Raw genomic sequence first — 23921 nt, 5'->3', positions numbered from 1 at the left:
AACAGGGACCCAGCTCCATACTATAACCCTGTGGAACAGGGGACCAGCTCCATACTATAACCCTGTGGAACAGGGGGCCAGCTCCATACTATAACCCTGTAGGGAACAGGGGACCAGCTCCATACTATAACCCTGTGGAACAGGGGGGCCAGCTCCACACTATAACCCTGTGGAACAGGGGGCCAGCTCCATACTATAACCCTGTGGAACAGGGGCCAGCTCCATACTATAACCCTGTGGAACAGGGGCCAGCTCCATACTATAACCCTGTGGAACAGGGGCCAGCTCCATACTATAACCCTGTGGAACAGGGGGCCAGCTCCACACTATAACCCTGTGGAACAGGGGGGCCAGCTCCATACTATAACCCTGTGGAACAGTAGGGAACAGGGGGCCAGCTCCATACTATAACCCTGTGGAACAGGGGGGCCAGCTCCATACTATAACCCTGTTGAACAGGGGGCCAGCTCCATACTATAACCCTGTGGAACAGGGGGCCAGCTCCATACTATAACCCTGTGGAACAGGGGGCCAGCTCCATACTATAACCCTGTGGAACAGTAGGAACAGGGCCAGCTCCATACTATAACCCTGTGGAACAGGGACCAGCTCCATACTATAACCCTGTGGAACAGGGGCCAGCTCCATACTATAACCCTGTGGAACAGGGGGCCAGCTCCATACTATAACCCTGTGGAACAGGGGACCAGCTCCATACTATAACCCTGTGGAACAGGGGCCAGCTCCATACTATAACCCTGTGGAACAGGGGACCAGCTCCATACTATAACCCTGTGGAACAGGGGACCAGCTCCATACTATAACCCTGTGGAACAGGGACCAGCTCCATACTATAACCCTGTTGAACAGGGGCCAGCTCCATACTATAACCCTGTGGAACAGGGGCCAGCTCCATACTATAACCCTGTGGAACAGTAGGGAACAGGGGACCAGCTCCATACTATAACCCTGTGGAACAGGGGACCAGCTCCATACTATAACCCTGTGGAACAGTAGGGAACAGGGACCAGCTCCATACTATAACCCTGTGGAACAGGGGCCAGCTCCATACTATAACCCTGTGGAACAGTGGACCAGCTCCATACTATAACCCTGTGGAACAGGGACCAGCTCCATGCTATAACCCTGTGGAACAGGGGGCCAGCTCCATACTATAACCCTGTGGAAACAGTAGGGAACAGGGACCAGCTCCATACTATAACCCTGGCAAGACAGTAGGGAACAGAGGACCAGCTCCATACTATAACCCTGTGGAACAGTAGGGAACAGAGGACCAGCTCCATACTATAACCCTGTGGAACAGTAGGGAACAGGGACCAGCCCATACTATAACCCTGTGGAACAGGGGCCAGCTCCATACTATAACCCTGTGGAACAGGGGCCAGCTCCATACTATAACCCTGTGGAACAGGGGACCAGCTCCATACTATAACCCTGTGGAACAGGGACCAGCTCCATACTATAACCCTGTGGAACAGTAGGGAAACAGGGGACCAGCTCCATACTATAACCCTGTGGAACAGGGGCCAGCTCCATACTATAACCCTGTGGAACAGGGGCCAGCTCCATACTATAACCCTGTGGAACAGGGGACCAGCTCCATACTATAACCCTGTGGAACAGTAGGGAACAGGGGCCAGCTCCATACTATAACCCTGTGGAACAGGGGACCAGCTCATACTATAACTCCTGTGGAACAGTACCCTGGGAACAGGGGCCAGCTCCATACTATAACCCCTGTGGAACAGGGGACCAGCTCCATACTATAACCCTGTGGAACAGGGGGACCAGCTCCATACTATAACCCTGTGGAACAGTAGGGAACAGGGGACCAGCTCCATACTATAACCCTGTGGAACAGGGACCAGCTCCATACTATAACCCTGTGGAACAGGGGGACCAGCTCCATACTATAACCCTGTGGAACAGGCCAGCTCCATACTATAACCCTGTGGAACAGGGGCCAGCTCCATACTATAGCCCTGTGGAACAGGGGCCAGCTCCATACTATAACCCTGTGGAACAGGGGACCAGCTCCATAATATAACCCTATGGAACAGTAGGGAACAGGGACCAGCTCCATACTATAACCCTGTGGAACAGGGGACCAGCTCCATACTATAACCCTGTGGAACAGTGGGCCAGCTCCATACTATAACCCTGTGGAACAGGGGCCAGCTCCATACTATAACCCTGTGGAACAGGGGCCAGCTCCATACTATAACCCTGTGGAACAGGGGGCCAGCTCCATAATATAACCCTGTGGAACAGTAGGGAACAGGGGGACCAGCTCCATACTATAACCCTGTGGAACAGGGGGCCAGCTCCATACTATAACCCTGTGGAACAGGGACCAGCTCATACTAACCCCATACTATAGCCCTGTGGAACAGGGGACCAGCTCCATACTATAACCCTGTGCCAGCTCCATACTATAACCCTGTGGAACAGGGGACCAGCTCCACACTATAACCCTGTGGAACAGGGGGCCAGCTCCATACTATAACCCTGTGGAACAGGGGACCAGCTCCATACTATAACCCTGTGGAACAGGGGCCAGCTCCATACTATAACCCTGTGGAACAGGGACCAGCTCCATACTATAACCCTGTGGAACAGGGGCCAGCTCCATACTATAACCCTGTGGAACAGGGACCAGCTCCATACTATAACCCTGTGGAACAGGGGCCAGCTCCATACTATAACCCTGTGGAACAGGGACCAGCTCCATACTATAACCCTGTGGAACAGGGGCCAGCTCCATACTATAACCCTGTGGAACAGGGGACCAGCTCCATACTATAACCCTGTGGAACAGGGGGCCAGCTCCATACTATAACCCTGTGGAACAGGGGCCAGCTCCATACTATAACCCTGTGGAACAGTAGGGAACAGGGGCCAGCTCCATACTATAACCCTGTGGAACAGGGAACAGGGCCAGCTCCATACTATAACCCTGTGGAGGGCCAGCTCCATACTATAACCCTGTGGGGAGGGACCAGCTCCATACTATAACCCTGTGGAACAGGGGCCAGCTCCACACTATAACCCCAGGGACCCAGCTCCATACTATAACCCTGTGGAACAGGGGACCAGCTCCATACTATAACCCTGTGGAACAGGGACCAGCTCCATACTATAACCCTGTGGAACAGGGCCAGCTCCATACTATAACCCTGTGGAACAGTAGGGAACAGGGGCCAGCTCCATACTATAACCCTGTGGAACAGTAGGGAACAGGGTGCCAGCTCCATACTATAACCCTGTGGAACAGTAACAGGGGCCAGCTCCATACTATAACCCTGTGGAACAGGGGACCAGCTCCATACTATAACCCTGTGGAACAGTAGGGAACAGGGGACCAGCTCCATCCTATAACCCTGTGGAACAGTAGGGAACAGGGGGCCAGCTCCATACTATAACCCTGTGGAACAGTGGAACAGGTGCCAGCTCCATACTATAACCCTGTGGAACAGTAGGGAACAGGGGCCAGCTCCATACTATAACCCTGTGGAACAGGGACCAGCTCCATACTATAACCCTGTGGAACAGTAGGGAACAGGGGACCAGCTCCATACTATAACCCTGTGGAACAGTAGGGAACAGGGGACCAGCTCCATACTATAACCCTGTGGAACAGTAGGGAACAGGGGCCAGCTCCATACTATAACCCTGTGGAACAGTAGGGAACAGGGGCCAGCTCCATACTATAACCCTGTGGAACAGGGGACCAGCTCCATACTATAACCCTGTGGAACAGTAGGGAACAGGGGGCCAGCTCCATACTATAACCCTGTGGAACAGGGGCCAGCTCCATACTATAACCCTGTGGAACAGGGGGCCAGCTCCATACTATAACCCCGTGGAACAGGGGCCAGCTCCATACTATAACCCTGTGGAACAGGGGGCCAGCTCCATACTATAACCCTGTGGAACAGGGGACCAGCTCCATACTATAACCCTGTGGAACAGTGGAACAGGGGCCAGCTCCATACTATAACCCTGTGGAACAGTAGGGAAGAGGGGCCAGCTCCATACTATAACCCTGTGGAACTCCAGCTCCATACTATAACCCTGTGGAACAGTAGGGAACAGGGGACCAGCTCCATACTATAACCCTGTGGAACAGTAGGGGCCAGCTCCATACTATAACCCTGTGGAACAGGGGACCAGCTCCATACTATAACCCTGTGGAACAGGGGACCAGCTCCATACTATAACCCTGTGGAACAGGGGACCAGCTCCATACTATAACCCTGTGGAACAGGGACCAGCTCCATACTATAACCCTGTGGAACAGTAGGGAACAGGGGACCAGCTCCATACTATAACCCTGTGGAACAGGGCCAGCTCCATACTATGGCCCCTGTGGAACAGGGGGCCAGCTCCATACTATAACCCTGGAACAGTAGGGAACAGGGGACCAGCTCCATACTATAACCCTGTGGAACAGGGGACCAGCTCCATACTATAACCCTGTGGAACAGGGGGCCAGCTCCATACTATAACCCTGTGGAACAGTAGGGAACAGGGACCCAGCTCCATACTATAACCCTGTGGAACAGTAGGGAACAGGGACCCAGCTCCATACTATAACCCTGTGGAACAGGGGACCAGCTCCATACTATAACCCTGTGGAACAGGGGACCAGCTCCATACTATAACCCTGTGGAACAGTAGGAACAGGACCCAGCTCCATACTATAACCCTGTGGAACAGAGGACCAGCTCCATACTATAACCCTGTGGAACAGGGACCAGCTCCATACTATAACCCTGTGGAACAGGGGACCAGCTCCATACTATAACCCTGTGGAACAGTAGGGAACAGGGGGCCAGCTCCATACTATAACCCTGTGGAACAGGGGCCAGCTCCATACTATAACCCTGTGGAACAGGGGACCAGCTCCATACTATAACCCTGTGGAACAGGGGACCAGCTCCATACTATAACCCTGTGGAACAGTGGAACAGGGGGACCAGCTCCATACTATAACCCTGTGGAACAGGGACCAGCTCCATACTATAACCCTGTGGAACAGGGGCCAGCTCCATACTATAACCCTGTGGAACAGGGCCAGCTCCATACTATAACCCTGTGGAACAGGGGACCAGCTCCATACTATAACCCTGTGGAACAGGGCCAGCTCCATACTATAACCCTGTGGAACAGTAGGGCCAGCTCCATACTATAACCCTGTGGAACAGGGGCCAGCTCCATACTATAACCCTGTGGAACAGGGGCCAGCTCCATACTATAACCCTGTGGAACAGGGGGCCAGCTCCATACTATAACCCTGTGGAACAGTAGGGAACAGGGGACCAGCTCCATACTATAACCCTGTGGAACAGGGACCAGCTCCATACTATAACCCTGTGGAACAGTAGGGAACAGGGGCCAGCTCCATACTATAACCCTGTGGAACAGCTCCATACTATAACCCTGGGAACAGGGGCCAGCTCCATACTATAACCCTGTGGAACAGGGGGCCAGCTCCATACTATAACCCTGTGGAACAGTAGGGAACAGGGGCCAGCTCCATACTATAACCCTGTGGAACAGGGGCCAGCTCCATACTATAACCCTGTGGAACAGGGGCCAGCTATACTATAACCCTGTGGAACAGTAGGGAACAGGGGCCAGCTCCATACTATAACCCTGTGGAACAGTAGGAACAGGGGCCAGCTCCATACTATAACCCTGTGGAACAGGGACCAGCTCCATACTATAACCCTGTGGAACAGGGACCAGCTCCATACTATAACCCTGTGGAACAGGGGACCAGCTCCATACTATAACCCTGTGGAACAGGGGACCAGCTCCATACTATAACCCTGTGGAACAGGGGCCAGCTCCATACTATAACCCTGTGGAACAGTAGGGAACAGGGGCCAGCTCCATACTATAACCCTGTGGAACAGGGACCAGCTCCATACTATACCCTGTGGAACAGGGAACAGGGGACCAGCTCCATACTAGAACCCTGTGGAACAGGGACCAGCTCCATACTATAACCCTGTGGAACAGGGATTGCCAGCTCCATACTATAACCCTGTGGAACAGTAGGGAACAGGGGCCAGCTCCATACTATAACCCTGTGGAACAGGGGCCAGCTCCATACTATAACCCTGTGGAACAGGGGCTCCATACTATAACCCTGTGGAACAGGGGCCAGCTCCATACTATAACCCTGTGGAACAGGGACCCAGCTCCATACTATAACCCTGTGGAACAGGGGGACCAGCTCCATACTATAACCCTGTGGAACAGGGGCCAGCTCCATACTATAACCCTGTGGAACAGGGGCCAGCTCCATACTATAACCCTGTGGAACAGTAGGAACAGGGGACCAGCTCCATACTATAACCCTGTGGAACAGGGCCAGCTCCATACTATAACCCTGTGGAACAGTAGGGAACAGGGGGCCAGCTCCATACTATAACCCTGTGGAACAGGGGGCCAGCTCCATACTATAACCCTGTGGAACAGGGGACCAGCTCCATACTATAACCCTGTGGAACAGGGGACCAGCTCCATACTATAACCCTGTGGAACAGGGGGCCAGCTCCATACTATAACCCTGTGGAACAGGGGGACCAGCTCCATACTATAACCCTGTGGAACAGGGGGCCAGCTCCATACTATAACCCTGTGGAACAGTAGGGAACAGGGGGCCAGCTCCATACTATAACCCTGTGGAACAGGGGACCAGCTCCATACTATAACCCTGTGGAACAGGGGGCCAGCTCCATACTATAACCCTGTGGAACAGGGGCCAGCTCCATACTATAACCCTGTGGAACAGGGGGCCAGCTCCATACTATAACCCTGTGGAACAGGGGACCAGCTCCATACTATAACCCTGTGGAACAGGGGCCAGCTCCATACTATAACCCTGTGGAACAGGGGCCAGCTCCATACTATAACCCTGTGGAACAGGGGCCAGCTCCATACTATAACCCTGTGGAACAGGGGCCAGCTCCATACTATAACCCTGTGGAACAGGGGGCCAGCTCCATACTATAACCCTGTGGAACAGGGGGCCAGCTCCATACTATAACCCTGTGGAACAGGGGACCAGCTCCATACTATAACCCTGTGGAACAGGGGACCAGCTCCATACTATAACCCTGTGGAACAGGGGCCAGCTCCATACTATAACCCTGTGGAACAGGGGACCAGCTCCATACTATAACCCTGTGGAACAGGGGCCAGCTCCATACTATAACCCTGTGGAACAGGGGCCAGCTCCATACTATAACCCTGTGGAACAGGGGACCAGCTCCATACTATAACCCTGTGGAACAGGGGCCAGCTCCATACTATAACCCTGTGGAACAGGGGGCCAGCTCCATACTATAACCCTGTGGAACAGCTCCATACTATAAGGGAACAGGGGACCAGCTCCATACTATAACCCTGTGGAACAGGGGCCAGCTCCATACTATAACCCTGTGGAACAGTAGGGAACAGGGGCCAGCTCCATACTATAACCCTGTGGAACAGGGGCCAGCTCCATACTATAACCCTGTGGAACAGGGGACCAGCTCCATACTATAACCCTGTGGAACAGGGGACCAGCTCCATACTATAACCCTGTGGAACAGGGGCCAGCTCCATACTATAACCCTGTGGAACAGGGGACCAGCTCCATACTATAACCCTGTGGAACAGGGGGCCAGCTCCATACTATAACCCTGTGGAACAGTAGGGAACAGGGGGCCAGCTCCATACTATAACCCTGTGGAACAGCTCCATACTATAACCCTGTGGAACAGGGGACCAGCTCCATACTATAACCCTGTGGAACAGGGGGACCAGCTCCATACTATAACCCTGTGGAACAGTAGGGAACAGGGGACCAGCTCCATACTATAACCCTGTGGAACAGGGGGACCAGCTCCATACTATAACCCTGTGGAACAGGGGGACCAGCTCCATACTATAACCCTGTGGAACAGGGGACCAGCTCCATACTATAACCCTGTGGAACAGGGGCCAGCTCCACACTATAACCCTGTGGAACAGGGACCAGCTCCATACTATAACCCTGTGGAACAGGGGGCCAGCTCCATACTATAACCCTGTGGAACAGGGGGCCAGCTCCATACTATAACCCTGTGGAACAGGGGGCCAGCTCCACACTATAACCCTGTGGAACAGGGGACCAGCTCCATACTATAACCCTGTGGAACAGTAGGGAACAGGGAGCCAGCTCCATACTATAACCCTGTGGAACAGGGGGCCAGCTCCATACTATAACCCTGTGGAACAGGGGACCAGCTCCATACTATAACCCTGTGGAAAGGGGGCCAGCTCCATACTATACCCCTGTGGAACAGGGGGCCAGCTCCATACTATAACCCTGTGGAACAGGGGCCAGCTCCATACTATAACCCTGTGGAACAGGGGACCAGCTCCATACTATAACCCTGTGGAACAGGGGCCAGCTCCATACTATAACCCTGTGGAACAGGGGCCAGCTCCATACTATAACCCTGTGGAACAGGGGCCAGCTCCATACTATAACCCTGTGGAACAGGGGGCCAGCTCCATACTATAACCCTGTGGAACAGGGGGCCAGCTCCATACTATAACCCTGTGGAACAGGGGCCAGCTCCATACTATAACCCTGTGGAACAGGGGGACCAGCTCCATACTATAACCCTGTGGAACAGTAGGGAACAGGGGACCAGCTCCATACTATAACCCTGTGGAACAGGGACCAGCTCCATACTATAACCCTGTGGAACAGGGGACCAGCTCCATACTATAACCCTGTGGAACAGCTCCATACTATAACCCTGGGACCAGCTCCATACTATAACCCTGTGGAACACCCTGTGGAACAGGGGCCAGCTCCATACTATAACCCTGTGGAACAGGGGCCAGCTCCATACTATAACCCTGTGGAACAGGGGGCCAGCTCCATACTATAACCCTGTGGAACAGTAGGAAACAGACTGTCAGGAGCTACAGGCCTGGACAAGTCAGGAGGAGTTATACTAAACTACAGTACACACAAAGCCACTTTAAGAAGTAGGAAATGAATAATTACATGTCAGCATCTCGCCCACTCTGTCACAGCTCCAAGGTATAATGACGTGGCCTCTTGTTTGTTTACACTTGGCACTACCTATCTCTGTCTCTCCCTCTATGGGTGGTCCGAGTCAGGTCTCAGTAGTGTGCTCACGTGTTCCGCTGGTATATATACACACACACACACACACACACACACACACACACACACACACACACACTTGTTCCAGACCAGTCCAGAACCCCTGGTAAATACACGTGTTCCAGACCGGTCCAGAACCACTGGTATACGTGTTTGAAGACTGTGTCGGCCTGCTGAGCTGAAGCCTCGACATTCTCTCAGAGAGCTGACACAAGGCCTGCTGAGCTGACACAAGGCCTGCTGAGCTGACACAAGGCCTGCTGAGCTGACACAAGGCCTGCTGAGCTGACACAAGGCCTGCTGAGCTGACACAAGGCCTGCTGAGCTGACACAAGGCCTGCTGAGCTGACACAAGGCCTGCTGAGCTGACACAAGGCCTGCTGAGCTGACACAAGGCCTGCTGAGCTGACACAAGGCCTGCTGAGCTGAAGCCTCGGTCTTTAGGTCTCAGGCAAGGTTTCTCATCTCATGTTTTTTTTCCCCCCTGTACCACAGGAAATATAGTCTAGCTCAACTTCAGCATCACAGTTCGTACGGAGGTAGAACATTTAAAAATGGACATTTATTTTTTATTTTTAAAAGGACTATGTAATTATACGGCCATCAGCTGCACCTATTACAATAAACTGCAGCAGTCGGCAGAACATTAGCGGTTGGAAACCCTGGTGGATTAATAAAGAGGGTCTGAGTCGGGGGTTTAGAAGGCCAGAAAACCCCAGAAGAATCATCGGAGCCAGTTAAACACTACTGCCTTGGACGGGCGGGGGCATTTTCCCTCCCCTTACCCACAATGCACTTGGAAAATAAAACCGTTTTACGCCTGGAGTGGAAAAGAGGAGTTAAGAGGAGTGTGATGATGATGATGTCAGCGCCGCGGTGACAAATGGAGAGTTACATCACATAGAGACCAATGGAAGCTACTGGAAGGATCCCAAATGGAGGGTTCCATCACATAGAGACCAATGGAAGCTACTGGAAGGATCCCAAATGGAGGGTTCCATCACATAGAGACCAATGGAAGCTACTGGAAGGATCCCAAATGGAGGGTTCCATCACATAGAGACCAATGGAAGCTACTGGAAGGATCCCAAATGGAGGGTTACATCTCATAGAAACCAATAGAAGCTACTGGAAGAATCCCAAATGGAGGGTCAAATACACTCAAATGTTACATCCATAGAGACCCCTGGAAGGATCCCCACCCCTACTGGAAGGATCAAATACATCTCATAGAGACCTGGAAGCTACTGGAAGGATCCCCCCCCCACCCCGAGTCAAATAGACACCCCTGCTACTCCCCCCCCCACCCCCGAGTCAAATACACCCTGCTACTCCCCCCCACCCCGAGTCAAATACACCCTGCTACTCCCCCCACCCCGAGTGAAATACACCCTGCTACCCCCCCCACCCCGAGTCAAATACACCCTGCTACAGACGGATAGAAAAGGAATCCTAACTAAAGACTTATTGAAGACTTCATAAACCCTTTATAAGGTGTGTATAGACGGTTCAGAAATCACTCATAAGCAAACACCTTGCTGTTAAGCATCTATGAAGTGCTTTTGAAGCATTGAGGAAGGCTTCATGAACGTTCTATAAAGCCTTCATGATATGGACTTCGTTTCAAGTGGGACGGAGGGATGGAAAAGGAGGAGCAGGATCTTACCTAGAATGGAGTGGACTCTGACAGACAGCTGAGTTCTCAGGATCAAGATGGGCTTCTTCCCTCTACTGTGGAGAGAGAGAGGGAATACTTTAATTCATAGAGGAGAGAGGGAATACTTTAATTCATAGAGGAGAGAGAGAGGGAACACTTTAATTAATAGAGGAGAGAGAGAGGGAACACTTTAATTAATAGAGGAGAGAGAGGGAATACTTTAATTCATAGAGGAGAGAGGGAATACTTTAATTCATAGAGGAGAGAGAGGGAATACTTTAATTCATAGAGGAGAGAGAGGGAATACTTTAATTAATAGAGGAGAGAGAGGGAATACTTTAATTAATAGAGGAGAGAGAGGGAATACTTTAATTCATAGAGGAGAGAGAGGGAATACTTTAATTCATAGAGGAGAGAGGGAATACTTTAATTCATAGAGGAGAGAGGGAATACTTTAATTCATAGAGGAGAGAGAGGGAATACTTTAATTCATAGAGGAGAGAGGGAATACTTTAATTAATAGAGGAGAGAGAGAGGGAATACTTTAATTAATAGAGGAGAGAGAGAGGGAATACTTTAATTAATAGAGGAGAGAGAGAGGGAATACTTTAATTAATAGAGGAGAGAGGGAATACTTTAATAGAGGAGAGAGAGAGAGAATACTTTAATTAATAGAGGAGAGAGAGAATACTTTAATTAATAGAGGAGAGAGAGAATACTTTAATTAATAGAGGAGAGAGAGAATACTTTAATTAATAGAGGAGAGAGGGAATACTTTAATAGAGGAGAGAGAGAATACTTTAATTAATAGAGGAGAGAGAGAATACTTTAATTCATAGAGAGAGGGAATACTTTAATTAATAGAGAGAGGGAATACTTTAATTAATAGAGGAGAGAGAGAATACTTTAATTAATAGAGGAGAGAGAGAATACTTTAATTAATAGAGGAGAGAGAGAATACTTTAATTAATAGAGGAGAGAGGGAATACTTTAATTAATAGAGGAGAGAGGGAATACTTTAATTAATAGAGGAGAGAGAGAGAGAATACTTTAATTAATAGAGGAGAGAGAGAGAATACTTTAATTAATAGAGGAGAGAGAGAGAATAATTTAATTAATAGAGGAGAGAGAGGAGGAGAGAGAGAGGAGAGAGAGAATACTTTAATTAATAGAGGAGAGAGAGGGGAGAGAGAGAATACTTTAATTAATAGAGGAGAGAGGGAATACTTTAATTCATAGAGGAGAGAGGGAATACTTTAATTCATAGAGGAGAGAGGGAATACTTTAATTCATAGAGGAGAGAGAGGGAATACTTTAATTCATAGAGGAGAGAGGGAATACTTTAATTCATAGAGGAGAGAGAATACTTTAATTCATAGAGGAGAGAGGGAATACTTTAATTAATAGAGGAGAGAGAGGGAATACTTTAATAGAGGAGAGAGAGAATACTTTAATTCATAGAGGAGAGAGAGAATACTTTAATTAATAGAGGAGAGAGAGAGGGAATACTTTAATTAATAGAGTAGAGAGAGAGAGAATACTTTAATTAATAGAGGAGAGAGAGAGAATACTTTAATTAATAGAGGAGAGAGAGAATACTTTAATTAATAGAGGAGAGAGAGAATACTTTAAGAGAGAGAATACTTTAATTAATAGAGGAGAGAGGGAATACTTTAATTCATAGAGGAGAGGGAGGGAATACTTTAATTAATAGAGAGAGGAATACTTTAATTAATAGAGAGGGAATACTTTAATTAATAGAGGAGAGAGAGAATACTTTAATTAATAGAGGAGAGAGAGAATACTTTAATTAATAGAGGAGAGAGAATACTTTAATTAATAGAGGAGAGAGAGAATACTTTAATTAATAGAGGAGAGAGGGAATACTTTAATTAATAGAGGAGAGAGGGAATACTTTAATTAATAGAGGAGAGAGAGAGAGAATACTTTAATTAATAGAGGATAGAGAGAGAATACTTTAATTAATAGAGGAGAGAATACTTTAATTAATAGAGGAGAGAGAGAGAATAATTTAATTAATAGAGGAGAGAGAGGAGGAGAGAGAGAAGAGAGAGAGAATACTTTAATTAATAGAGGAGAGGAGAGAGAGAATACTTTAATTAATAGAGGAGAGAGGGAATACTTTAATTCATAGAGGAGAGAGGGAATACTTTAATTCATAGAGGAGAGAGGGAATACTTTAATTCATAGAGGAGAGAGAGAATACTTTAATTAATAGAGGAGAGAGAGAATACTTTAGAGGAGATAGAGGAGAGAGAGAATACTTTAATTAATAGAGGAGAGAGAGGAGGAGAATACTTTAATTAATAGAGGAGAGAGAGAATACTTTAATTAATAGAGGAGAGAGGGAATACTTTAATTAATAGAGAGGAGAGACTTTAAGAATAGAGGAGAGAGAACTTTAATTAATAGAGGAGAGAGAGAGAATAATTTAATTAATAATTCATAGAGGAGAGAGGGAATACTTTAATTAATAGAGGAGAGAGAGGAATACTTTAATTAATAGAGGAGAGAGGGAATACTTTAATTCATAGAGAGAGAGAGAGAGAGAATACTTTAATTCATAGAGGGAGAGAGGGAATACTTTAATTCATAGAGGAGAGGGGAATACTTTAATTCATAGGGAGAATACTTTAATTCCCAGAGAGAGGAATACTTTAATTAATAGAGGGAGAGAGAGGAATACTTTAATTAATAGAGGAGAGAGAGAGGAATACTTTAATTAATAGAGAGAGAGAGGGAATACTTTAATTAATAGCCAGGGGAAGGAGAGAATACTTTAATTAATAGAGGAGAGAGGGAATACTTTAATTAATAGAGAGAGAGAGAATACTTTAATTAATAGAGGAGAGAGAGAGAGAATACTTTAATTAATAGAGAGAGAGAGAGAATACTTTAATTAATAGGAGAGGAGAATACTTTAATTAATAGAGAGAGAGAATACTTTAATTAATAGAGGGAGAGAGAGAATACTTTAATTAACGGAGGAGAGGAGAGAATACGGTGCCCAGAGGAGAGAGAGAATACTTTAATTAATAGAGGAGAGAGGAATACTTTAGTTAATAGAGGATAGAGGGAATACTTTAATTAATAGAGGAGAGAGGGAATACTTTAATTAATAGAGGAGAGAGAGAGAGAATACTTTAATTAATAGAGGATAGAGAGAGAATACTTTAATTAATAGAGGAGAGAATACTTTAATTAATAGAGGAGAGAGAGAGAATAATTTAATTAATAGAGGAGAGAGAGGAGGAGAGAGAGAAGAGAGAGAGAATACTTTAATTAATAGAGGAGAGAGAGGGGAGAGAGAGAATACTTTAATTAATAGAGGAGAGAGGGAATACTTTAATTCATAGAGGAGAGAGGGAATACTTTAATTCATAGAGGAGAGAGGGAATACTTTAATTCATAGAGGAGAGAGAGAATACTTTAATTAATAGAGGAGAGAGGGAATACTTTAATAGAGGAGAGAGAGAATACTTTAATTCATAGAGGAGAGAGAGAATACTTTAATTAATAGAGGAGAGAATACTTTAATTAATAGAGGAGAGAGAGGGAATACTTTAATTAATAGAGGAGAGAGAGAGAGAATACTTTAATTCATAGAGAGAGAGAATACTTTAATTCATAGAGGAGAGAGAGAGAGAGAGGAGAGAGAATAATTTAATTAATAGAGGAGAGAGAGGAGGAGAGAGAGAGGAGAGAGAGAATACTTTAATTAATAGAGGAGAGAGAGGGGAGAGAGAGAATACTTTAATTAATAGAGGAGAGAGAGAGAGAATACTTTAGTGAAGAGGAGAGAGAGAGGGCTGGCACGGAGCCCAGAGGACGTGGCTCAGTACGGCCTACTGCCAGGGAACGGAGCCCAGAGGACGTGGCTCCCCTCCGGCCTACTGCCAGGAGAACGGAGCCCAGAGGACGTGGCTCAGTACGGCCTACTGCCAGGGAACGGAGCCCAGGGACGTGGCTCAGTTGTCAGCCTGCTGCTGCCTACGGCCTACTGCCATAGGGGGAAACGGAGCCCAGAGGACGTGGCTCAGTACGGCCTACTGCCAGGCCTACTGCCAGGGGAACGGTGCCCAGAGGACGTGGCTCAGTACGGCCTACTGCCAGGGGAACGGAGCCCAGAGGACGTGGCTCAGTACGGCCTACTGCCAGGGGAACGGAGCCCAGAGGACGTGGCTCAATACGGCCTACTGCCAGGAACGGAGCCCAGAGGACGTGGCTCAATACGGCCTACTGCCAGGGGAACGGAGCTGCTTCTAGGACGTGGCTCAGTACGGCCTACTGCCAGGGGAACGGAGCCCAGAGGACGTGGCTCAGTCGGCTACTGCCAGGCCTACTGCCAGGGGAACGGTGCCCAGAGGACGTGGCTGATGTACGGCCTACTGCCAGGGGAACGGTGCCCAGAGGACGTGGCTCAGTACGGCCTACTGCCAGGGAACGGAGCCCAGAGGACGTGGCTCAAAACGGCCTACTGCCAGGGAACGCTGAGCCCAGAGGACGTGGCTCAGTACGGCCTACTGCCAGGGGAACGGCTGCCCAGAGGACGTGGCTCTACGGCCTACTGCCAGGGGAACGGAGCCCAGAGGACGTGGCTCAGCTACGGCCTACTGCCAGGGGAACGGAGCCCAGAGGACGTGGCTCAGTACGGCCTACTGCCAGGGAACGGAGCCCAGAGGGGTGGCTCAGTACGGCCTACTGCCAGGGGAACGGAGCCCAGAGGACGTGGCTCAGTACGGCCTACTGCCAGGGAACGGAGCCCAGAGGGGGTGGCTCAGTACGGCCTACTGCCAGGGGAACGGAGCCCAGAGGACGTGGCTCAGTACGGCCTACTGCCAGGGGAACGGTGCCCAGAGCACTGACTGCATTATCTATCATGTCAGTTCATTTTCCGTTCTAAGAGCAAACCATTCCACATAGTAATGTGGCTGGAGAGGTTCACGGAGTTGAGATTCTCCTCCATCTGAGTGCTGGAGAGGTTCACAGAGTTGGGATTCTCCTCCATCTGAGTGCTGGAGAGGTTCACAGAGTTGGGATTCTCCTCCATCTGAGTGCTGGAGAGGTTCACAGAGTTGGGATTCTCCTCCATCTGAGTGCTGGAGAGGTTCACAGAGTTGGGATTCTCCTCCATCTGAGTGCTGGAGAGGTTCACAGAGTTGGGATTCTCCTCCATCTGAGTGCTGGAGAGGTTCACAGAGTTGGGATTCTCCTCTGAGTGCTGGAGAGGTTCACGGAGTTGAGATTCTCTGAGTGCTGGAGAGGTTCACGGAGTTGAGATTCTCTGAGTGCTGGAGAGGTTCACAGAGTTGGGATTCTCCTCTGAGTGCTGGAGAGGTTCACGGAGTTGAGATTCTCTGAGTGCTGGAGAGGTTCACGGAGTTGAGATTCTCTGAGTGCTGGAGAGGTTCACGGAGTTGGGATTCTCCTCTGAGTGCTGACAGAGACGGGGCTAGACTGTAGATATCTCCTGCCACCCTACTGCCATCCCAATCAACAACAATGGCCTGGCTGTGACGTCTGGTCCAGCAGGGATTATATACTATGGAAGATTCTGGAGGAGAGCGGAGGAGAAGAGCAGAGAGGTATGGAGACTATGCTGTGTCAGGTGTGTATGTGTGTGTGTGTAAGTACTCATCAAATCTTAACATCATCATCACATATACAAGTTGACCCACTCACATGACAATTAGCACCCTGCCGTTTTCCATATGCTTCAAATGACATATTTCCTCTGTGCTGTCAGACCCCCCATCTCCCTGTATCCCTCTCCCTTCTCCCTCCCTCTCTCTCTCTCTCTTCTCTCCTCTCTCCCTGCTCTCCCTCCCTAGACCCCCCATCCCTGCTTCTCCCTCCCCTCCCTCTCTCTTCTAGACCCTCCATCCCTCCTTCCCCCCCCCCCCCCATCATCTTCTCCCCCCCTCCCTCTCCCCCAGTATTTCAGCTGTGTGACCACAGACTGTTCCACACAACGTGCCCTTGTCCCAGCTCTCCTGTGATCTCCATGTTCATAAGACCAGTTAACCAGGAGTGTGTCACAAATGGCAGCCTATGCCCTAAACAGTGTACTACTTGTGGCCAGAGCCCTAAAGGCCCCCAGGGTCAAAAGTAGTGGACTATAAAAAGGGGGAAAGGGCTGGCATTTAGGAGGCTGACAAGGACTGCACCTTCAACAACAACCTAGGTAACATGTCCCAGTAGTTCTAACAGGGGAGACCTGCTTCCAAATCAAACACACTACAGATGTCTGATCGTGACGTTTTCCCCCTGAGAGTCGGTTCGGTCATTTTAGGAGGCCTGTAGGTCTCTCCTATTCATGTTGTCAGCCTGCTGCTGCTTCTAGACTGAGGTGATGCAGTTGCTGCTGCTGCTTCTAGACTGAGGGGATGCAGCTGCTGCTGCTGCTTCTAGACTGAGGTGATGCAGCTGCTGCTGCTGCTTCTAGACTGAGGTGATGCAGCTGCTGCTGCTGCTTCTAGACTGAGGTGATGCAGCTGCTGCTGCTGCTTCTAGACTGAGGTGATGTGCTGCTGCTTCTAGACTGAGTGATGCAGCTGCTGCTGCTGCTTCTAGACTGAGGTGATGCAGCTGCTGCTGCTGCTTCTAGACTGAGGTGATGCAGCTGCTGCTGCTGCTTCTAGACTGAGGTGATGCAGCTGCTGCTGCTGCTTCTAGACTGAGGTGATGCAGCTGCTGCTGCTGCTTCTAGACTGAGGTGATGCAGCTGCTGCTGCTGCTTCTAGACTGAGGTGATGCAGCTGCTGCTGCTGCTTCTAGACTGAGGTGATGCAGCTGCTGCTGCTGCTTCTAGACTGAGGTGATGCAGCTGCTGCTGCTGCTTCTAGACTGAGGTGATGCAGCTGCTGCTGCTGCTTCTACAATGAGGTGATGTTGCTGCTGCTGCTTCTAGACTGAGGTGATGCAGCTGCTGCTGCTGCTTCTACAATGAGGTGATGTCGTTGCTGCTGCTTCTAGACTGAGGTGATGTCGTTGCTGCTGCTTCTAGACTGAGGTGATGTCGTTGCTGCTGCTTCTAGACTGAGGTGATGTCGTTGCTGCTGCTTCTAGACTGAGGTGATGTCGTTGCTGCTGCTTCTAGACTGAGGTGATGTCGTTGCTGCTGCTTCTAGACTGAGGTGATGTCGTTGCTGCTGCTTCTAGACTGAGGTGATGTTGCTGCTGCTTCTAGACTGAGGTGATGTCGTTGCTGCTGCTTCTAGACTGAGGTGATGTCGTTGCTGCTGCTTCTAGACTGAGGTGATGTCGTTGCTGCTGCTTCTAGACTGAGGTGATGTCGTTGCTGCTGCTTCTAGACTGAGGTGATGTCGTTGCTGCTGCTTCTAGACTGAGGTGATGTCGTTGCTGCTGCTTCTAGACTGAGGGGTGCTTCAGACTGAGGTCGTTGCTGCTGCTTCTAGACTGAGGTGATGTCGTTGCTGCTGCTTCTAGACTGAGGTGATGTAGCTGCTGCTTCTAGACTGAGGGGATGTCGTTGCTGCTTCTAGACTGAGGTGATGTCGCTGCTGCTGCTGCTTCTAGACTGAGGGGATGTAGCTGCTGCTTCTAGACTGAGGGGATGTCGTTGCTGCTTCTAGACTGAGGTGATGTCGCTGCTGCTGCTGCTTCTAGACTGAGGTGATGTGCTGCTTCTAGACTGAGGTGATGCTGCTGCTGCTTCTAGACTGATGTAGCTGTGATGTAGCTGCTGCTGCTTCTAGACTGAGGGGATGTCGTTGCTGCTGCTTCTAGACTGAGGATGTCGATGTAGCTGCTGCTTCTAGACTGAGGGGATGTCGCTGCTGCTGCTTCTAGACTGAGGGGATGTCGCTGCTGCTGCTTCTGTGAGACTGAGGGGACTGCTGCTGGACTGAGGGGATGTCGCTGCTGCTGCTTCTAGACTGAGGGGATGTCGCTGCTGCTGCTTCTAGACTGAGGGGATGTCGCTGCTGCTGCTGCTTCTAGACTGAGGTGATGTAGCTGCTGCTGCTTCTAGACTGAGGTGATGCAGCTGCTGCTGCTGCTTCTAGACTGAGGTGATGTAGCTGCTGCTTCAAGACTGAGGGGATGTCGCTGCTGCTGCTTCTAGACTGAGGTGATGTAGCTGCTGCTGCTTCTAGACTGAGGTGATGCAGCTGCTGCTGCTGCTTCTAGACTGAGGTGATGTCGCTGCTGCTGCTGCTGCTTCTGGACTGAGGGGATGTCGTTGCTGCTGCTTCTAGACTGAGGGGATGTCGTTGCTGCTGCTTCTAGACCGAGGGGATGTAGCTGCTGCTTCTAGACCGAGGTGATGTAGCTGCTGCTTCTAGACCGAGGTGATGTAGCTGCTGCTTCTAGACCGAGGTGATGTAGCTGCTGCTTCTAGACCGAGGTGATGTAGCTGCTGCTTCTAGACCGAGGTGATGTAGCTGCTGCTTCTAGACCGAGGTGATGTAGATATGAATGATCCGGGCCCCTCCTCTTGCGGAGGGGGGAGAGAATGTCACTGTCACAGGGAACAGCGGGACAAAACACCTCTTTGTCTACATCCCAAATAGCACCTTATTCCCATAGAGCTCTAGCGAAAGGTAGTGTTATGTATAGAGAAGAGGGTGCTATGTGGGATGCAGACAACGTCATGTGAACTAGAGAGGAAAGACAGAATGCTTTGTGAGGTCAAATCAGATTCAAATCAGATTCAGGCACAAGTTCATGAATGGGGCCCATAGATGATAAACAGCGCTAGTTGCAGTAAGACAATCACAGTCTGTTCTGGGGAGAAACGTACTTGATGTCTATATGAATACGGAGGAGGAAACGTTTTGTATGAGTACCAACCCACCGACAGACTCGTATGTCCCCCAGTCTCAACCCACCCACCACCAGACTCGTATGTCCCCCAGTCTCAACCCACCGACAGACTCGTATGTCCCCCAGTCTCAACCCACCGACAGACTCGTATGTCCCCCAGTCTCAACCCACCGACAGACTCGTATGTCCCCCAGTCTCAACCCACCGACAGACTCGTATGTCCCCCAGTCTCGTATGTCCCCCAGTCTCAACCCACCGACAGACTCGTATGTCCCCCAGTCTCAACCCACCGACAGACTCGTATGTCCCCCAGTCTCAACCCACCGACAGACTCGTATGTCCCCCAGTCTCAACCCACCGACAGACTCGTATGTCCCCCAGTCTCAACCCACCGACAGACTCGTATGTCCCCCAGTCTCAACCCACCACAGAATCGTATGTCCCCCAGTCTCAACCCACCGACAGACTCGTATGACCCCCAGACTCGTATGTCCCCCAGTCTCAACCCACCGACAGACCGTATGTCCCCCAGTCTCGTATGTCCCCCAGTCTCAACCCACCGACAGACTCATATGTCCCCCAGTCTCAACCCACCGACAGACCGTATGTCCCCCAGTCTCGTATGTCCCCCAGTCTCAACCCACCGACAGACTTGTATGTCCCCAGCCGTCCTATTTCTACAAGGAGTCATGTACCAGCATCTGACCTCTAACAAAGCATTATAAAGGAGATAATGCCTGGCCTATTGAAGAGTCCTCTAGGTTTATAGTCTTTAGTCCTCCAGAATGGTTCTGTGTAGTCTACCCATCGACATCTTCCTGTCTTCCAGAAAGATCTTTAGTCCCCAGAATGGTTCTGTGCGGTAATCACATCTTCCTGTCTTCTAGAAAGGTCTTTAGTCCTCCAGAATGTTTCTGTGTAGTAATCACCATCTACCTGTCTTCTAGAAGGTGTTTAGTCCCCAGAATGGTTCTGTGTAGTAATCCACCTGTCTTCTAAGGTCTTTAGTCCTCCAGAATGGTTCTGTGGAGTAATCACATGTCTTCTAGAAAGGTCTTTAGTCCTCTCAGAATGGTTCTGTGTAGTAATCACATCTTCCTGTCTTCTAGAAAGGTCTTTAGTCCTCAGAATGGTTCTGTGTCAGCAATCACATCTTCGTGTCTTCTAGAAAGGTCTTTAGTCCTCCAGAATGGTTCTGTGTAGTCGACAGACCTGTCTTCTAGAAAGGTCTTTAGTCCTCCAGAATGGTTCATGTGGAGTAATCACACCTGTCTTCTAGAAAGGTCTTTAGTCCTCCAGAATGGTTCTGTGTAGTAATCACATCTTCCTGTCTTCTAGAAAGGTCTTTAGTCCTCCAGAATGGTTCTGTGTAGTAATCACATCTTCCTGTCTTCTAGAAAGGTCTTTAGTCCTCCAGAATGGTTCTGTGTAGCAATCACATCTTCGTGTCTTCTAGAAAGGTCTTTAGTCCTCCAGAATGGTTCTGTGGAGTAATCACATGTCTTCTAGAAAGGTCTTTAGTCCTGCAGAATGGTTCTGTGTAGTAATCACATCTTCCTGTCTTCTAGAAAGGTCTTTAGTCCTCCAGAATGGTTCTGTGTAGTAATCACATCTTCCTGTCTTCCAGAAAGGTCTTTAGTCCTCCAGAATGGTTCTGTGTAGTAATCACATCTTCCTGTCTTCCAGAAAGGTCTTTAGTCCTCCAGAATGGTTCTGTGTAGTAATCACATCTTCCTGTCTTCTAGAAAGGTCTTTAGTCCTCCAGAATGGTTCTGTGGAGTAATCACACCTGTCTTCTAGAAAGGTCTTTAGTCCTCCAGAATGGTTCTGTGTAGTAATCACACCTGTCTTCTAGAAAGGTCTTTAGTCCTCCAGAATGGTTATGTGGAGTAATCACATCTACCTGTCTTCTAGAAAGGTCTTTAGTCCTCGACAGAATGGTTCTGTGTAGTAATCACACCTGTCTTCTAGAAAGGTCTTTAGTCCTCCAGAATGGTTCTGTGGAGTAATCACATCTACCTGTCTTCTAGAAAGGTCTTTAGTCCTCCAGAATGGTTCTGTGGAGTAATCACATCTACCTGTCTTCTAGAAAGGTCTTTAGTCCTCAGAATGGTTCTGTGTAGTAATCACACCTGTCTTCTAGAAAGATCTTTAGTCCTCCAGAATGGTTCTGTGTAGTAATCACACCTGTCTTCTAGAAAGGTCTTTAGTCCTCCAGAATGGTTCTGTGTAGTAATCACATGTCTTCCAGAAAGGTATATTGCACCCTTCCCCCTCCAGACTCTATTTCCATCCTTTGAGTTTGAAGAGGACGAGGTTGTCATTAACAATAATACTGTTGTCTGTTGGAACTTGGCACCTTTCCACTCGAGCAACGAGCTGGTGGAGTGTGTGTGTGTTTTCACGTGGCCATACGTCTGTCTGCGTGTATGTGTGTCTTTCTGCCCCTTCCTTCTCCCTCTGCGTTTCCTCTAGCTGGTTGAGATGTGAGGAGAGTGGCACGAGATTTAGAGGGCCACTTCACAGGGACATGATGACTGACACACCCGCCTGGTCATGAGCAACAGATAGAGAGAGACTGAAGCACAGAACACCGTGTTACCCAGCATCTCTCCTCACAGCTCCATGCTCAACACCAATGATTCCCAACTAGGGATACTATGACCCCTGGGGGTACTTGGCCTATCCTCAGTGGGGGGGTACTTGGCCTATCCTCAGGGATGTCCCCAGTACTTGGCCTATCCTCAGGGGAGAGGGGGGGGTTACTTGGCCTATCCTCAGTGGGGGGTTCTTGGCCTATCCTCAGTGGGGGGGGGGTACTTGGCCTATCCTCAGTGGTTACTTGAGAAGACTCATGAGACCAAAGGCCTACTGGTAAAATACACAGGGGGGTAGTCTCAGGGCAGAGCGAAATGCATTTGGTGGCACAAAAAAGGTTGGGAACCACTACTCTACATTTTTCTAGAATGCTCTACACTACTCTAGAATGCTCTAGAATGTCCTACACAGCCCTTAAATGTCCTACAGAGCACTAGAATGTCCTACAGAGCTCTAGAATGTCCTACAGAGCTCTAGAATGTCCTACACAAAGAAGGAGACTGGTGGATAGAAAGCTGGATTACTACTGAAGTACAGTAGAAAGACAACTTGGACAGGAACTGGTCCAATCATTCTGCATTTCACACCTAAAACTAACACAATGACTTCATCAGTAAAGTCCCTCTCTCTACCTAACTCCTACGTGGCATCTCTCCAGTCAGTGACATTTCCTATCTCAGTAAAATGACTCACTTCATCTTGCAACACGGACAAGGCCTGTTAAACTCAGCTGGAGGAGAAGGAGAGGAAAGGAAAGAAGGAGCTCAGTGAAGGAAAGGTAAACCAGGAGGAGGAAGGGAGAGGAGGAGCTCAGTGAAGGAAAGGTAAACCGGAAGGAGGAAGGGAGAGGAGGAGCTCAGTGAAGGAAAGGTAAACCAGGAGGAGGAAGGGAGAGGAGGACTCAGTGAAGGAAAGTCTAAACCAGGAGGAGGAAGGGAGAGGAGGAGATCAGAAGGAAAGGTAAACCAGGAGGAGGAAGGGAGAGGAGGAGCTCAGTGAAGGAAAGGTAAACCAGGAGGAGGAAGGGAGAGGAGGAGCTCAGTGAAGGAAAGGTAAACCAGGAGGAGGAAGGGAGAGGAAGAGATCAGTGAAGGAAAGGTAAACCGGAAGGAGGTCCCAGAGGAGGAGATCAGTGAAGGAAAGGTAAACCAGGAGGAGGAAGGGAGAGGAGGAGATCAGTGAAGGAAAGGTAAACCGGAAGGAGGAAGGGAGAGGAGGAGATCAACCCAGGAAGAGGTAAACCAGGAGGAGGAAGGGAGAGGAGGAGATCAGTGAAGGAAAGGTAAACCAGGAGGAGGAAGGGAGAGGAGGAGCTCAGTGAAGGAAAGGTAAACCAGGAGGAGGAAGGGAGAGGAGGAGCTCAGTGAAGGAAAGGTAAACCAGAAGGAGGAAGGGAGAGGAGGAGATCAGTGAAGGAAAGGTAAACCAGGAGGAGGAAGGGAGAGGAGGAGCTCAGTGAAGGAAAGGTAAACCAGGAGGAGGAAGGGAGAGGAGGAGCTCAGTGAAGGAAAGGTAAACCAGGAGGAGGAAGGGAGAGGAGGAGCTCAGTGAAGGAAAGGTAAACCAGGAGGAGGAAGGGAGAGGAGGAGCTCAGTGAAGGAAAGGTAAACCAGGAGGAGGAAGGGAGAGGAGGAGATCAGTGAAGGAAAGGTAAAC

General features: G+C 49.4%; 1 protein-coding gene across 1 annotated transcript in view; it reads right to left on the bottom strand.

Annotated features, from left to right (window-relative positions):
* Nucleotides 1-23921, bottom strand: part of LOC135552141 (FH1/FH2 domain-containing protein 1-like) — a 186217-nt gene that overhangs the window by 148949 nt on the left and 13347 nt on the right. The window contains 1 exon segment of the mRNA XM_064983581.1: nucleotides 10869-10933. Within this exon segment, the coding sequence (XP_064839653.1) occupies nucleotides 10869-10933 (65 nt within the window).

Source organism: Oncorhynchus masou, chromosome 2, assembly GCF_036934945.1.
Source record: "Oncorhynchus masou masou isolate Uvic2021 chromosome 2, UVic_Omas_1.1, whole genome shotgun sequence".
Classification (NCBI taxonomy): Eukaryota; Metazoa; Chordata; class Actinopteri; order Salmoniformes; family Salmonidae; genus Oncorhynchus; species Oncorhynchus masou.
The sequence above is the reverse complement of the archived record's forward strand: the minus strand, read 5'-3'. Positions and strand labels throughout refer to the sequence as shown.